Source organism: Molothrus ater, chromosome 2, assembly GCF_012460135.2.
Source record: "Molothrus ater isolate BHLD 08-10-18 breed brown headed cowbird chromosome 2, BPBGC_Mater_1.1, whole genome shotgun sequence".
NCBI classification, from domain to species: domain Eukaryota; kingdom Metazoa; phylum Chordata; class Aves; order Passeriformes; family Icteridae; genus Molothrus; species Molothrus ater.
In genome coordinates, this window is record NC_050479.2 from 32,085,837 (window position 1) to 32,103,679 (window position 17,843).

At 43.1% G+C, this 17,843-nt stretch overlaps 1 protein-coding gene across 2 annotated transcripts in view; it reads left to right on the forward strand.

The window, feature by feature from the left end:
- The first annotated feature begins 7,848 nt into the window (after positions 1-7,848).
- Positions 7,849-17,843, forward strand: part of CNGA3 (cyclic nucleotide gated channel subunit alpha 3) — a 30,296-nt gene continuing 20,301 nt past the window's right edge. Inside the window, exons 1-2 of one of the 2 annotated variants that reach the window (XM_054517977.1) lie at positions 7,849-7,939; positions 16,947-17,078. In XM_054517977.1, the coding sequence (XP_054373952.1) occupies positions 16,978-17,078 (101 nt within the window). In that variant the 5' untranslated portion in view covers positions 7,849-7,939; positions 16,947-16,977. The remainder of the gene's footprint in view (positions 7,940-16,946; positions 17,079-17,843) is intronic. The other variant, XM_036389352.2, reaches the window with a different exon arrangement.

Genomic DNA, 17,843 nt, shown 5'->3' on the forward strand with positions numbered 1-17,843 from the left:
TACCTAGCAAGCAGAGCTGAAATCCTGAGAGCTTGCAATCACTATAGAGCTGATAATCACCATGCTTGCTAGATGGTAGCCCTGCGGTCTTGGCATGAGCGAGCGAGCTTCGGGCACCCGGTCCCTACCCAGGGACTGAGCTCCTGAGCCCTAGTGCTCTGCATTATGATAAGGCCAAATAAGAGGCTTTATTATTTGTTTGCAATTCTCTTTTTTTTTGCCTTTACTTTGCTCTTGAGGTAAGGTCACGGACAGGTTCCCTAGTGCCATTTACCCAAGACACAAAGTACTTCCCAGCACCTGATTTTTTCTTGTTGTGAATTGTATTAAACAGGATATATTCCACAGAGTTAAGTTTTCCTTTAAGCTAACACCCTCTACTGTTCACTCCTGCATATTATCCATAAACAAAACATAGCCACAATTAAAGTGACTACTGAGTGTGGTAGTGGTACAGCAATTTCCAAAGTATTGCCCTAATTTTAGTTGCTTGTTATTTAGTTATTCTTTGAAATGAGTGCAGCAGTGACTTAGTCACCTGACCTCCCTACATCTTTCAGAAAAAGAAACAGGCTGCAATGTCCCTTTTCAAAAGTTTTGATGTAGTATACATCTTTATGATTTATTTTTGAAAATAACTGTGAGTCCTGCAGTGCCAAGAACAGCCTGATCACAATTTGATGTTGTTGAATGCTGGGGCTTTACTCTAGCAACCAGAAGTTTCTGAAGTTGACTTCTCTCATTTTTATGCTGTAGTTATGAAAGTTGAATGGAGTTTCCTTGTGAATGATGATTGCTCACATTTCAAGGTTTTGATTTTGGAGAAGACAGTCCTCTTCTGTCTTTAGAGTCCATGTAAATGAGTTATCTGACTCAGAATTGCCATGCAAACCAGACATCTGGCTTGTCTCCCTCTGAATTACAGCTACATGCCAGTCATCAGCTGTTTCTATACTGATCAGTCCCTGCTTTGAGGGTAAGGACAATGTAAATGAAATAGCCCCAGAATTAAATATTATTTGTCACTCAAAGAAGGGTTCTAATGCCAAAAGGACTCTTAGCCCTTCTCTAGAAAAGACAGCTGCATGGCAATGGAAGGGGCTGAAGAAACTGCCCAGCTCTCCTTGCCAGTCTCTCAGTAGCATGACACAAGTGTCTGAAGCTCAGTTTTAATCTCCTTTTTTCTGTATAAAACACCTAGCACATCATGCTTTCTAACAATCCCCACCTCCCTTGGCAAGAAAAGGGTTCAAGGATAAACTTTAGGAATGCTGCTTGCTAAGCTCATGAACCTCGTTCTTCAGGCTATTCTTTATAGGTAAGGCAATAAATGGGAAGCTAATCTTGATGAATATGTTCTGTGAAATCATTCCTTCCCCTCTAACCATTACCAGCATCAAATCAACCCCTATCTGTTGTTCTGTGCATGGGAAGGTGCAAGCATTGTGAAGTCTTATTAGCCACTCAGGATTTTAGCACTGTTAATCTCATAAATTCTTCTGTCTTACTGCCAGCCTCTGAAGCTTTTCCCAAAAACTCTCTGGGTCTGTCTCTAGCCCTCAGGAAAACCACTCAGAGTATTCCTTGAGTTTCCTCTGTGCTGAAAAGAAGGCACCATTCTGGGAGATCCCAATGGCAGCTGTGCTGCCATGTCTCATTTGACTTTCAAGTGACATCAGAAGATTAGTTGCAATCTCTTTGCAGGCTGCTAATCCTGACTGCTGCATTACACTGCCTTGATGTCCCTCTGAACATGACGTTATTTGACAAGAAACAGAATAGTGTTCATAGGTGCTACAGAGATATTGGCAAAGACATCTTGATACCCCTGAGGCCCCCAAAAATAGCTGTAACACCCCCCAGGCAATTCCACAGGTCTGCTTGGGCAAAGAGGCACAACTTGAGGCTGTTGAGGCTGTTTTGTCTTGTTCTGTCACTGGCTGCCTGGGAGAAGAGGCCACCCCCCACCTGGCTGCACCATCCTCTCAAGTGGCTGTAGACACCAATAAGGTGCCCCCCGAGCCTCCTCTTCTCCAGGCTAAACAACCCCAGCTCCCTCAGCTCCTCCTCAAAAGTCCTCCTCATTCCTAATGCACAGGCAGCACCAACTTTGAAACTTAGGTTTTGCTGGTAGTTACTGCATGGAAGGTCTTTGAGCACTGTAATGGTGCTTTCAAGTGTGTTACTAGTTTGCTGAAATAAAACTCCTGTTGATATGGAACTAGGACAAGCTGGCTTGGAACCAAGATGATTTCACTGTCTGGAGGAATATCTGCATTCTGGTCAGCTCTGATGGGCTATGCCAGGCCATGGTGAGCTATCATGCTGTAGCTGTGTGTGTGTGCAAGCCAAAAGGGGACAAGGCATGGATAGCCTGGCACTCACTCTACAAAAGAAGGCATCTCCTCCAAAGAGAGACAAGAGTCATCCAGCAGGAACCTGTCTCTCCTGCCAGGATTACAGTGAGAGGCAGTAACCTACTCAGATCAGGTACATCAGCAGAGCAGCACAGCAGTCACTGACCCCAGCCCTCAGACAGCTTGTTTGTTTAAGCAAAGCCTGTATACAGAATGTTCCCACTGGCAAAGATTTCCTGAGTCTTTGCCTTTGTTGTCTGTGGTTGTTTCCACTTCATAAGACAACACTTACCACCTGTTCCAGCCAGTGATATTTGTTCTTTAAAAGCATTTCTTATTTCAGTATTTCGCCTTTGCCTTATCTAACTTGTATGAGCTGGACTGCTCCTGCCCTGCTTTAATCTCTGGTCTACATAAACCTTAGAGAGACACTTAAGAGTGCCAGATAAATAAAGATTCAGCAGAACTCAGCACTCTACTGAAATATTGAACTTTCTGTCACATTTTCAAATGCTTGCTTTTTATGACTACGGAGATATATCTTACACCTTGAGCCTTGTATACAGCAGATGGAAATAAAGGGTGTTGCCTAAAAAACTCCAAGACAAATCATAGAATCATAGAATGGCTTGGGTTGAACCTTACAGATCATTTAGATGCAACCCCTAAAATGAAGTTTGGATAGGATAGGATTGTCACTGCTATCTGCAAGATAGCAAAAGGCATTTGACTACTCAAATTGCTGTTGAAATGAAGGCCAGAACAATGAGGGTCAGAACAAGGACACTTGGAGCTGTTAGCTCCCAGTAGCCCTCCTATACACATTTTTTAGTTCTTTGATTTCTGTAGTTCTAAGTTTACAACTTGACACAGTGCTTACAGACAGCAGTCAGAGATCTACCACTCATCATTTGTCTCCTGTATCTCAGAACAGTCCATCACAGAGCCTGTGCAGGTTGCTGTTAGATCCAAGTAAAGATATTTCTGAGTCCATGAAAGAGGCATCTTTAATCTGTGATTACCAACATTTGGCTGCAGACTTATCAGCTGGCTTTCCTCAGACTCATTAGTGAGGCCCAGCAATGGCAGTGACTGCCATGATATAGCACAATGGGAAAGGTTTTTAAGCCCTAATTTATATTTCACATAAGTGTCTCTCTTTCCTGTGCTTGCTGCTAATGGACCACCATTATGTGAAATGGAATTCACAAAAATGGAAATGTCAATTCATTCTGTTTGCAGGAGCTGGGCTGTCTCCCAGTCTGTGCCTCAGGCCTGACTAGCATTTTGCTGAAATTCCCCTAAGAGACAGCAGGATAGTTTTATTTTCATTAAGAGATAGGATTGTTCTGAGAACCATAATAACAAAAGAAGCACTATTGTGTGATAATAATACTTATTATCTGCAGCTAGCCACCTGGGGAACACTAACAAGGCTGCATTTGCAAAGGTGTTTGTTTAAATAGAGGAGCATGAAAATCCACAGGAGAATTCCACAGCTCCCCGCTCGTCTGTAGGAGCTGGTGTCTTCAGGCAGTGTGACTCACACAGGCTGGTGAGGGAGCTCACAGCTCGGCGTGCAGTCAGCAGGAATTTCCACACCTCTCCTGGCCAGGAGCCAGTGTCCCTGCTGACAGGTGACCGTGTGCTCCCCGTACCTCGGGGCTCTCTTGTGACAGAGAGCGGGCTGGGGCACCTGTGAAACGCCATGTGACAAAACTGCTCCAGCTGAGCAGGGACAGCAGGGGGGAAGGATCCTCACCTGCCCGTGCCCTGCCCTGCTCTTGGGCAATGCCTCCGTCACCAAGTAAAGTTAGAGGGTTACCATTCATTCTTTGCAGAGTTCAGCCTGTAAGGGTTTGCACTGTGATTTTGCTTGAAAAAATGACTAGTTTTAGGTGGATGCTAGGGCTTTTGTGTGCATAACAAAGACCGAACCCTCTTACCCCAAAACCTGGGGGATGCTTTTCATTGATTTCACAGGGACACGACAGCTACTTTGCATTCTGCATTTATTTTTTACTCAAGCCAGGTAAAAGCTCATTAATTTTGGTTAAAAAAGAATACCAGACTCTTATCTTGCCCCATTACTGTACCTCACCCCAGTGGTGCAGAGTAAGGTAAAATAAATAGAGCTTGTTCACTTATACTTAGGACAACATGGAGATTCCAGTGTAGGACACTACACAGGTATGTGTGACCTTTTGCTTTTATTTATCAGGACATCCTTGGCTCTGGTGGAGCTTGTTAATGAAAGCAGCTTGGCTATGTTCAGTTTTCTACAGTAGTTAGTTCTTCAGAGGATTAGGCTGTTCAAAAACTGTGAAAATACCTATGATGTGGATTTCACATGCCTCATTTGGATGTTTCTATTCTTTGTTTCTATTTATTCTGTCTTTTGAATCTTTTTGTCCTGCATTTGCACATGTTGACTTCACAGTTTTGTTCAGTGGAGCTCCAATCCTGCAGGTCCTCTCCGAATCATAACTCACATTGTTCAAATGAGAATGGCTTTGTAAGGCAGATCTAATCAGTGTTTCTCTTGGGAACAAAACCAAATGAGCTTTTCCAGGGTTGGCAATTCAGTCCAATTATTTCACAGATCTTTGTTCATTTAATTCCTCTGAAGCGGAACAATCAGAAGAAACAGGGCAGAGCTACAATGCAAACAGGAAATTATGGTTTCTCAATTTGAAGAAAATGAGATTTTTCTAACACATTCCTCTATTTATTTATTTATTTGTTAAGCCTTGCTCTTTTGTCATGCATCCTGGCAGTGCTTCACTGCAGAGCACAGTGGTCTTGGGAGAACTATCAGAGTAATGTCAGAGCTCCTCAAAAGGGAGCTGTGTAGACAAAGCCAGGTACTGTAAATAAACTCAACTCCATTGATTACCTGGGACCTATATCAGTTTACAGCAACTGAGAACTGGCAGTTTACTGCAGTGAAAGGATGCTTTCTTCACTCCTTTCTATCATTATACAGAATCATAAAATATCCTGAGCTGGAAGGGACCCACAAGGATCACTGAAGTCCAACTGTGCTGGAACTCCTGATTTTCCTTTTCTTATTAATTATAATTTGCAGTCACAAACTATCATGGAGGGTTTGCTTAATTGCATACACCGTGGTACGAAATTAATCTTTAGTTTGCATATCAAACTGAAAAATGCTTTGTTGAAATTAGGCATGGTAATTCATGGTTGTGTTTTAAAGAGGTGTCTATCTAAGACCAATAACTTTAGGCCACTGAGATAAATCATCAGTAGTCCCTTGATGAACATAATAATTTTGATGGATGATACCTTGCAGCTGTCAGCAGGCTGAACATACCTGTTGATGGCTCTCAGGGGACTGGCTTAATGATTGTACAAATGAAGCAAGAACTAAACTTGGAAAGAAAATTTCATGGAAATTATTAATATGTTGGAAAGAAGCAACATTTTCTCCCTGAATAAGCATGTTTAAATTTATACTTAACAATTCAGAAAATGGAAAAGGAAAACAGAATTTTTTGTTTTTGTCATCTTCAATTCCTAGGCAACTGGTTTAGAGGTACTGTGAAGATGTATTACAACTTTAACACAGTCCTTTCTCCAGAATTCCCTTGCAGCAGTACTACTGAATTCACCAATAGACTTTGGACAGTGATGCCATTCTGGATGTTGGTTCATTCATTTTTGTTGGTTCAGCCTGGTCCCCTTAATGTCCATATCTGGGACCTTCTGGAAGTCTCCATAGCTTTTTCCTGTGTTCTATTCACAGGCTTCCTTCATGTAGCAACCAGAACATAAGAGCAAGATGTACAACCTTGTCTAAGGAGGAAGCCAGGCCCTGCAAGGATCTACATGGAACACCTGGGAAGTGCAACCAGTGCTTGAGCCTTTGGAGGGACAACAGCAGCCTGGCACTGGGTGCACACCTGGCTGGTTAGCTGTGGTCCCAGTGCTTCCAAAATGCTGCCTGGAGAACTCCTGAGGAGTCAGCCCAGCAGGATAGGACATGAAAAAGGATGCTCTTCAAATGCTTTCCTTCTTCTGCTTTTCTGCCTAGGGTTTATATTCTAATCCTTAAAAACCCTGTTACTCTGAAGACTGGTGTGACAGCTATAGGAGACAAACAACTCGAGCTTCTGATGGGGTTTTAACAGTTTTAGCCATCGTCTTTTCCTCTCCTCAGTCCTTTTTGTGTGATGTGGTTCATCCTTCTTGACAAGCACGATAATAACCCGAGCACTCAGAATGCTTTTCTAATGTCCCGTTGTGTTCAGTGTAGCTCAATTGACATGCAGCAAAGTGCAGCAGCCTTTCAGTTAGGAATGACATGGCTACTGCTGACATTTCCCAGCTGATGAACATTTTATGAATCATACGCACTCTTTGTTTCCAGCTCTTCTGAACCCTGTGAAAAGCAGAAACAGATGGAGTTTGGGGGAGTGTGAAAGCCTTGAGGAAACTCCAGCACAGGAAAATGAGGGTCAGCACCCTCAAGGAGGTCAGGGAGCGAGGGCCAGAGAGCTGAAGAAGAAACCTGTTCATCGGTACGGCGAGGAGAAGCGCCTCTCACGATGGAGAGGGTGTCGGCCCCAGCAGCAGCGCTGGGAGCGGCTGTGGGGTTCCATCCGTCCTCCCGCGGTTCCCCTCGGGCAGGACCCGCAGGGACGGCGGAGCCAGAGCCCCGGCAAATGCACTCCCCGACGGCTGCCGAGAGGGAAGCGCTTCGAGCAGCAGCGGCACGTCCCCACCGCCCTCCTGAGCATCCCCGCTGCCTCCGGCCCCTCCGCCGGCGGCAGATGAGGGAGCCGCGGGCGGTGTGTGCGACGGGAGGGCGGCGGGGAGCCCGGCTCTCCGTGCCGGCCCCGAGCTCTCCTGCCTCCCGCTCCGCACGGGCTCTCCCGGCAGCACGGCCCGCGGCGGCTGAGGCGCGGCAGGGGCGGACGGCGGCAGCCGAACCCTGCCCGGCCCAGGGGCGCTGGGGCCGCGGCCCCCGCCCCGGCGGGCAGGGGTGAGGGCCCGCCCGGCACGGCTCCGCCCGCCGGGGCACAGCGGCTGCCGCGGGCAGAGGGGCGTGTGGCCGCCCCTCACGGCCCCGCCGCTCCTCGCCGCGCCGCCCGGGGCTGCGGATCCTCGCTCCGCCGGCGGCCCCGGGCCGGCCCTGCCCAGCCCGCGCCGCGCTCCCAACTTTCCTCGGCGTGGCACGAAATGTGCCCGGGGCGCCGCCGAGCCCCTTTGACGTCTTGATCCTCTCCGAGAACTTAACAGGATCGCAAAGCCCTTCGAGCGGCTTTTCCCGGTGAGCCGGGCTTAGGCGCTCGGGCTGCGGCCGTAATCCGCCCGCGCCGCGCAGAGGGGCGGCCCGGCGGGCCCTGCCCTGCCCCGCCGCCCCCGCCGGGCCGGGCGGGCTGCGCTGCCCTGCGCGGCTCCCGGCGCGGCCGGAGCGCGTCCGGGCCGGCCAGAGACAGCGCTGCCCGCAGCGACAACGCCCCGGGGCCCCGCATCCAGGCACGCGGACCGACAGACGGACGGACGGACGGACGGACGGAGCTGCAGAGTTCGGATGCTGCGGAGGAGAGCGTGGGCAGGTGAGTGTGAAGCAGGAGGCAGTAAGCCTTCTGTCATGCCTGTGAGAGTGGCATCCTGCACCAGACTTCAAGCTTTAGCTCAAAAGCTTGAAATGGAAACGTAAACTTTGTTTATTTATTTAATTTTAAAGAAAAGTGTTAATTTGATTAATTGATGCAGTGATTTGTGTACTTACAATTAAATTGGATTCAGGGCACAAATCTGAACAGAAGTGGGGCTGAAGGGACTTATTCCACTCCTGCTGACTGACACTTAATTTTACTAGCTTGATCCATGTGTCTCTTCACTTCTCCAATGTCTGGTGCCTGTGGTTTAAGCATGAGGCTATCAAACCCTGTATAAAAAAATGCTAGCAAATATCACAAGCAGTGAAAGAGAATAATTTTCCAGTGATTCCTGGTGCTTCCCATAAATTGACCTTGGTTCTAGAAATATGACATCTCTTGCAAAAATCCTGTACTGTAATTCAGGCCATAGTCTGTCTAAGAATGTAGAAGATGCAGTAATAATCAGTGTCTTTCTGTAGTGCAAGGTCCCCTCACTTGCCAAGAGGAAAAGCCTAAAGAAGATAAGGGAAAATGACGTGGACATTACTTTAGATCTCTGAAGAAATGATGTTGGTACCTGTTGATCTACCTGTTGGAACTATATTTTGTTTTCCAGATTTGTAGTTGCTGCATTCAAAGCAAATTGTTGTATTTAAAATCTGTAATTTTCATTTTTACTACTGAGTAAAACTACATCTGCAGTTTTAGATGTTAGAAATTTTGGAATAGCGTAACTGTGTATCTTCAGTTAGCACAGTCTTTGGTTTTTTCCCTGTGGTATTTTTCATGTTGTTTTCTTTGAGTGTGTATTTTAAAACCATCTGATTAGAAAAATACATGTTGCAAATGAAAATGGGACTGTCGGGATGTTGAATCAGCAAGGGTAATCATGGTAAACAAGTAGTGAATGACTTGAGGGAAGAATATATCAGCTTTAAAAAATTATACCTCATCCTTCCATATCAGCATGTGTCAGCTTTGCCTTCTGTGTATCCCAGCCTTTGTCATCCAATTTGCACCCAAGCTCAGTCATTTCGGTTCAGCACGTTGTCCGGCAGCCTTCTCCAGTGTTGCCATCTCTTTTCATTAGCATCTCTTAAATCCTCTTCGGTAGGATGCCTCCTTACGGCTTGTGAAACGTGACACGATTTACCTACCCCTCGTGTTTCCCTTCCCCAGGCAAAAGGCATGGCTCCGATGGTTTGCATAAAGTGGGCAGGGAGTGAATTTAAATGGGTGGCATTCGCACGTATGCAAACATACATATTTATTTTATACATTCAGGACTGCAAACCTGCTGTGTTCACGCTGTATTCATGCCCCTGCTATGTTCACTTTTAAGAGCTACCTTGATATATGAATGCATTGACAGGAGACATTGGCAGAACCAGTGAATTTTAGGCAGTGGCTACAGAAGCTTTGCACAGAGCTTATTTGCTGTATAGAAACATGGACACCTGTGTTAACCATAGTGGCAGCAGAAACGACATGATGAGACTTGCTTGTGCTGTCAGCTGTAATTTTAAATATTTTTTGTTTTAATTTACAATATTAAATTCAATATCCACAGCTAGTTTCTCCTGAAAAGTTTCCAATCTAAAAAATAATTTGTCTGCAGAAAACTTTAGTAAATCTTAGAAAATTGAACTATATTGCTAATAGTTCATAATTACAGAAGGAAAACTCAGTCCCAATAATTCAGTTTGTTTGAATGATTATTTTGGTACTAAAAGGTGCCAGAGACTCAGCCATCAAATAGATCAAAGGTAATCATGTGCATTTCATTGTAAAACTATAAATTATACATACATGAATAATGCAATGCTTTATGAAGTGTATGCACATCTAAAGTACCTGTGAAAGGTAGAGTATGTGAAATCCTTGGTTGGTCCTGAGGCTGCTGGGCTATGCATATAAATTATGTGCCTAAATTCTCAGGAGATTTCAGTGCTCATAGACTGTAGAAAATGCAATATGATGTAGCAGAGACTAATAAATTTTGAAAATTGTTGATTTAAAAGAGGCCGTAGAATTTAAGAATTGTTGATTTAAACTGTAATGAATTCATGAAGGTAAGTTGGTACTGCTGATTGTTTTTTTCAACTCCCTTTGATCTAATAGCCTTCATACAAAGCTGATTTCCAGATGAGTGTGCCAGAGTCCAGTGTGCAGGTGAATTTGCAAACCTCCAAATCCTTGAAGAAAAGCTTGTACCTTGTCTTCAACACATGTCGTCATTTAGAAGTTCCAGTGTCCAGTGTTTGATGTCCATTTGTTGCTGTTAGTGGTTGCATCACTGGAGCTGCAGCCTGTCACACAGAACACACACAAGATACATAATGCACAGCTGAGCCACAACTATTAGCAAGTGATATAACAAGGATCATGTAGGTGGAGGTCAAATCCCAGAATAAATCCCAAAGACTTATCAGGGTTGAACCTGAGAGGCTGTGTGAGGATTTGGAACGTGTCTTAACTAAAATGATGTTAGTGATCCTATGCAGCTTATCACTGCTTCTACAGCAATAAAATGCTGAAAGCTTCAAGAACAACAGTGTTTTAACAACTACACGAACACACAGGATGCATTATAAAATCATATGTAAAGTCATCTTTTACTTTGTGGTGGTGATACATATTTCACCTTGAAAAGCTCTTTTTTGAATTCTGCCATATTTTCTTTCTGTAGTTCTTTTACTCTAAACAAATAAGCATTAAGAATACTAAGTGGTGGTATAAATAGCTTGATCTGTCATTATTACTTGATGAACAACTACATTTACTTTGTATCAGGTGTATTAATTCTTGGTTGGTTAACAATTTTGGATTAAGTTAGGTTGGGTTGACATATTCTACCCCAAAAGGGGACTGCTAGAGTAGCCCAAACATGAACTCTCAGTGCTCTTGAGAGGGAGACTACAGTGATTTAAAGATCCTTCACAGATAATTGACAATCTGCAGATCTCACTTTGATGGCTTAGTGGATAGCTATCAACTTCCTAAATTTGTTGTAATTTGTAATATTAAAGTGTGTGCCTGTGTGATGGGTTTTTTTTTTTCCTGCTGAGAGGGTGCAAAATGGTCTGAAACCCAGGCCACAAAGCTGCTCAGAGGCCTTGACTGTGTCCAGATTGCAGTGGGTGCTGAAAACAGATACTGCTGCTGCCATAGGTGTTCTAGAGTGCTGAAAACCCATAAGAAAGCTGTTTGGAGCCCATAAGCTACTGATAGCAGGCTCTGGAAAAGGGAGGAAAATTGGTTTTTCCTTGCTTATTTTGAAGCAGACTTGAAAAGGTTTCTCATTTTTGAGGTGCAGCTGCTCAGCACAATGCCATTTGCTGCAAACAGGTGAATTGACTTGAGAAAGAGGGGAGTTATGGCTGTTAATTGGGTGCCACTGCTTTGGGCCTGGAGTTAGAAGCCCAGTTATTCTCCATATCCCAGTTTGGTTTCAGTCATTTCACATATGTAGCTTCCTTCTTAGTGCCATGTTCCTGCTCACCTGCATTTCTGCATTCCTACTTCAGGAAATTCACTGGATGGCAGAGCTCCTAAAATTTAGATACTGCAGCCTTCGTAGCTCTACTTCTAGGTCTTTAATGATGCAGCTGTAAAGAGACAAGTAGAACTTGATATTCAAAACTAGGAAATACTTAAGTGAATCCAAAATTTTCACATTACTTGAACTCATACTTGTAAAAACAACTGTCTGCTTTGTTAAAAATGCTCCTTTTATACCAGAGGGTGTCTTTAAAATAGTTTTACACAAAACCTCAGTTGCTATTGAATCCAAAAGGAAGAGGATAGAAGAGCCTGACAATTTACATTTCAAGTAGGGAGTGCTATCATGTATGTAATAATTACACATATGTAAATTGTTACATTTTTAGGATAATACATCTGTCTTGTTTAGCTGTAGTTTCAGTCTCGGTGATTTAGGCACTGAAAAGCAATATTGTTGAGTGTGGGATTATTAATCTCTTTTAGTCCTACCCAATAGGTAGCAAGGAAGAAAAGACTAGGTGAGAAAGCATATTAAAATTCTGCTTAGGGCATTGGTAAAGATGCCAATCTTTCACAAGTTAGGAGAGATTCAAGTTTTATTTTGCTGGGTGACTAGACTGAGGCTTAGAGGACAATGTGTCTGTCTGTCTATCTATGTTTTTGTTAAATGACTTGTAAGCTAAATACCTGTTCTAAGTGCCTAACATGGATTTACAAGACTTGTCAGCCTTTAGGTAATCAAGTTTTACCCTCAGTGTAATTATTAGCATTAAATATTCAGAGCAGAGAGTGTAGTTCCCAGGTAGGAGCTGTTATTTATAAAAGGCAGGTACCAGGGTGGGTGCAGTGCCAGGGGCTGGCAGGGGCTGTGGGGCTGATGTGAGCAGCAGCCAGGGCTGCCTGTGCTGGACACAAGTGGCTCCAGCCAGCTCCAGCTCATCCCTCCTGTGGCCAAGAGGGTGGCACTTCAGGGAAAAAGCACTTAAAGAAGAGTGGGATGCCACAAGGGCAGCGTGTTGGGGACTGAGGGGAAAAGAAAGGGTGAAAACCATCTCTGCAGAAGGCAAGGTCAGAGAAGAAGGAGCAGAGGTGGTGTTGTGGGCACTGGATCAGGATTCCCTTGCAAGTCTTGGAGGGCTCATGATGGAGCAGACATCCACTGTGGAGGAGCCTTTGGTGGAGCCGTTCCTGAAGCAGACTGCAGCCAGTGAAGAGGAGCCTGTGCAGGAGCAGGTTCTCCTGACAAGGACTGTGGTCCATGGAGGACCCACAGTGGAGCAGGTTTGTCCTGCAGGACTGCAGCCTGTGGAGCAGTTTGTGAAGGACTGCAGCCTGCAGTAAGGACCCAGACTGGCTCAGGGGCACGGTGTGAGGAGGAAGGAGTGGCAAGGAGGAAACAGGGACTGACTGCAGCCTCCCATTCCCAGCCCCTGTGCTGCTGGGTAGGGTAGAGGAGCTGGAGGAGTTGGGAATATTGGGGTAAAGTTGAATCTGGGGAAAATGAGTGGTAGAGTGTTTTGCCTTTGTTTCCTGCCATCCAGCTCCATTTTAATTTGCACTAAATTGAGTTTTCTCCAGTTTGAGCGCATTTTCCTGTGATGACAATTGTTCTTCCAATGTCCTTTTTCTTCCTGTTTTTTCCTCTTGACCCATGGTGAGCTTTCTCCCACTGGGCTGCTGAGGAGGGGAAGTGCAATAGCAGTTGTGTGGGCATCTGGCAGCTAGCCAAGGCCAACCCACCATTCTACCTGGTTTTAAATATGAAACTGAGCTCTACTCACTTCTTAAAACTGCCTTGTGAGAACCAGTGTTTAGTGGCAGTTTTGGGATTGCAGGTCCCAGATGGTTGGAGCTGTCTCTCTGTGTCCTTGCAGAAGGTGTTTGTGGAGCCTCCTGACTCTTCAGGACTTTCCTGCTGGCTGACTCCTGTTAAGCTGCTCCTTAGTTAATTACTTGCCATATTTTGGATCCAATGTTGAAATGTCAATCTCCTCCCTAGACTATTAAAAACACTTGTTATTAGGGTTCTTAGAGGCCTGTAAGGAACAAATATTTCTTCTTCTTCAAATAGTTAGTAATTTGTCAGAACTTTATGGGCTTTATGCAGTGCCAAACCACATTGCTTCAGGAGGTCTCAGCACCTGCACTGTACCCAAATTACCTCAGTGTTTATTTGTATCTGTCCTGTGTTCAGTCTCTCTCTACCACAGCTGGGCACAGGTAACACACTTTCATCCACTCTTCCTACCTCCTTCCAAAAATATATTAATGTATTTCTTTGCTTAGTAGTAGAGTTGTATTTCTGTGAAAATTTTCCCCCCTCCTTTCCTCCAGTATAGGGCAGAATAAGAGTTCAGACCCCACTGTATATTAAACATGAATTTTACTGCTGAAATGATTGTAAGGGATCTGAAATGACCTGAAATTTTGCCTACATATTTTTATTTTGTAACTTTTTAGTCTTCACCTTTTAGGGTGAGCAGGCCCCATTTTCCCTTTTCCAGGTCTTTAATCATTCTTGCCATGCTGTTATTCTGCTTTATCTTTCTGATTAAGAGAAGGACTTGGAGTGCTCCAGATAAGTCTGCACTGTTGTTTCATGGGGCAGTTTTGGTGGGTTTTGTGTCATTAACATGTTCCATGTGTACATTGTCAGTTGTGTCAGCAAGTCTGCCCTGCAGTGAGCACACTGTTTCACTGAGCTGTACCTGTGTCCTAAGCTCATAAATTGGTTTGTGTTGGAAGGGACCATAAGGACCACATAGTACCAACTCCTCTTCCCCCAAACCAGTTTGCTCAAAGGCTCATCCAGCCTGGCCTTGGACACTTGCAGGGGTGGGGAATATACAGCTTCTCTGGGCAGCATGGTCCCGTGTTTCAACACCATCATAATGAAGAATTTCTTCCTAATATTTAATCCAAAACTACCCTTTCAGGATCCCTTTCTGAGTGCATATGGTTCATTTGGAAGCATGTAGGGCAGTAGTTTGCATGCTTTTCACCTGTATTCATGGGTTCCATTTGCCTGTGTTGTACATCATTTATCAAATTGAGAAATTGCTGTAGTTGATGTTGGTCACCCTGAGGTTCCCTGCAGTCCTTTTTTTTCTCTTGCCTATATAATTTTTTGCCATCCTGAGATCTTACTGTATCACCACTTCATCATCTTTCCACCAGCATCATTAACAGCAGGTTTTCCTATGGAGCCCTGAGGAATACTGTTATTAAACTTCTGTAGTGGTGAAGGTGACTATTTAGTCCAGTTTTTGCTTTCTGTCTTCTTGTTTTTTTAATTCAATATAGTGTTTGACTTCATATGCTATTATTTTTTTTTCTTTTTTTAGTGGCATAGCTTTTGAAAGCCTAAATAAGGTTTCCTGTATTCAGTGCTCCGCTGGCATACTCAAGCCTTTCAGGAGGTTTAGAGTATCTAATTCCAATATCTGTTAAAAGTGTTTAATTCCAGATTAGTAATATCCAATTTCAGCCATTTCAGTTTTAAGTGTAAAGAAGTGCTGTACTTCATGTTTTTTAACAAAACTTTTGGGAACTGATGCACAAATGCATCTGGAAATCCATGTGTCACACCTACAGCATTTGAAACATAGATAGGCATTGTTCACTCATCTCCAGTTTCATGAGCAATGTGTCTTATCAGTGAGGGAATCCCTGGTGTTAGCAGCAAATTATCTACATCACCCCAAGACTTCAGAAGAGTTTCGCTATCTCGTGCTTTTATTGTTTTAACAGTTTTACTTTTTTAACAGAGTTGCTTACTTTATAACCTCCAACAAACCAGCAAGTTTATAAACCAGGTGACCCTTGTTTTTAAGAACTGCTGTAGGTGGACATCAATCTGATTGTGAATCACCAGAACTGATAAGTGGAACTGTTAAGTGTCAGAACTAGTCAAGAGCTTCACTCAGTGCTAAATTTACTTTGAAATTACAACTTTAGAAAAAAGGTTAATGCTTTGTTACTTATGAATAATTCTTCCCACTATCAAGCTTTTAAAACTGAGTTTTGTTTTTTAACATAAATTATCTACACTTTAGAAGTTAATTCTTCTGAGTGAACATTCCAATCTGAGAGTGGGTTGAAAGAATTGAATTTTTTCATATCAATGTGTAATAAAAATGCCATTTTTTTCCGCAGTTAAACTTCAGTTAATCAGCATGAACAAGGCTCAGTTTAAGGTGAGACACAGACAGTAACTGATTTAAATTAAGGCAAAATTAGTGATGGGGAGTACTAATAAAATTTTTGAATATGAAGTGATGCCCAAGGCTGTTTCTAGAGTAATTTCATTATTTCTGGATTTAAAAAAAAACACTTTAAAATACATTAAATAATTTCTAAAGTTGTGTATTACTTTCTTTAATTGTCTGGGAATTGAGTGGAGGGTAAGTCAGGTATGTTGTTTTCAAGAAAGTGGGTGCATAATGTTCTAACCATGGGTAATAACCTGAATGATTCAGGTCACAAAGTTTCTGAAAGATCTGTGTTTCATTTGGTGTTGAAGGTCGATCTTGTGTGGTCAGTGACACACAGGATTACAGGCGAACAATGGACATGACCTAGTGTGAGGGAATTGATTGATCCTGAGGGAATTTCATTCTAGTCATATTTCAAACAAAAAAGGTTCCTGAATGGAGTTTCTAAACGTTTTTTTTTCTCGTTGAAAAATTCAAAGCTTTCACTGAAATTCTTTCAGTCCTTCATTTGTAAGACACTTGTCTTGAGTCTTAAAACTCATTTTGTTAGTAGTTGATGTGATATGAATTTGGAAAGCCATTGAAGATCAAATCTGGAAAGAAATTCAGACAAACATTTTAAAACTTGTAGGATTTGAGCTGCTAAATATCTTAACAGAGACTCTTTTGAAGCATTTTAATAAAACCCCCTAGTGTGTGTTTACTGCAGAGTTTTAATAATATAGAATTATAGCATGGCCTGCATTAAACTAAGGGCTAAATGTCATTAATTATCTGCTTGGTTAATATGGATTTTTGGAATAAAAGTCTTAATCATAAAATAGATAAAATTAGCACAGGGAAATCAATGTAAAGTGGAATAGGTTGTCCTAGCACATGTATTACCAGGCTTTTTTTAGTTGACTTTTTTACTAACCGTGTTTTAATGAGGTTTTAAATGCAATTTCACTATGGATAATAGGTATGACAGTGTATGTACTCCATAAAGCCCAGAGAATAAAAGAATATGATGTCATGTAACCCTTTTTCTTTGGTCATGATGAACTTTTACTAACACTTTTTCTTCTGTCTACTGCAAATAAATCAAGAAACACGTGTCATATGTGTGTGTAAATATCACTGACCGCCCTTCAAATGGTTGAAATTGCTTTTTGCTGTTCCACTGTTTTAATAAAGAACTCTTTTTGAGTACTGAGCGCATTCCTTTTGAAGCCTTCATAATTTTTTCTTCCCCATTTCAGCTGTCATTTAGATGTTGATATGTAAAGCAAAATGGCAAAAATCAACACCCGGCACTCCTACCCTGGTGTACACAGCCTGTCTGTCAGAACTGCTGATGAAGATATTGAAAGGATTGAAAATGGCTATATCAGGTAATATTTTCCTTTCATCACAGTCAAGAGAACAGGTTGCTGCATAGTTTGTGGAACTCCTGTAGCTCTGGGAATGGCAGCTAGAATTATGGGAATATTGTGTTGTGGTACTGTTGGCCCAGTGCACTTTACAGACTTGACAACATTTATTCAAAAGTATAGAAGAGACAGACACAAGGAGGTTGCACTAACTCATTGAAGAGAAACCTCTTTCTCAAGTCACCACAAAGGTAGCACACAGGGTCTATGTTTCCAACAAAGTATGTAGGATATGGTCAAGAAAAAGATCCTTTGAGCACCATGCAGTGAGAAGCCTTGGGAACATTTGGTTTTCTTAAAGCTGCCTCTGCAAATTGCCTATTCCTGTGATAGGGAAAATCTGTAGTGTATAAAGAGTATCAGCATTTTTGTGCTGGATTTTCAGAATGTCTCACTGTACAGAGGAAATGTAATAGTTTCTTTACATTCACCTTTCTCTAGTTTTGATAGTTTTAAAGTGGCTGTTTGAAACATGCCAGGGAGCTTGCACTTACCTATTGCACAGTAGCAGTCATTCCTCTAGACTGGGCAAAGCCTGCTGGGCCTGTGGAAAGATGCCTGATAATCCATAGCATCTCCATTAAGGCTGGAAAAAGTTTTCTGCTTTTGGCTTGTTATGGCCAACCACCTCCTCTATGTGGATCTTGCCAGGCTGTCTCTTGCTGTTCAAATGCACACCCAGACTAGAGCACCCAGAATCCTGATGGGACTCCTTGCATTTTGGTG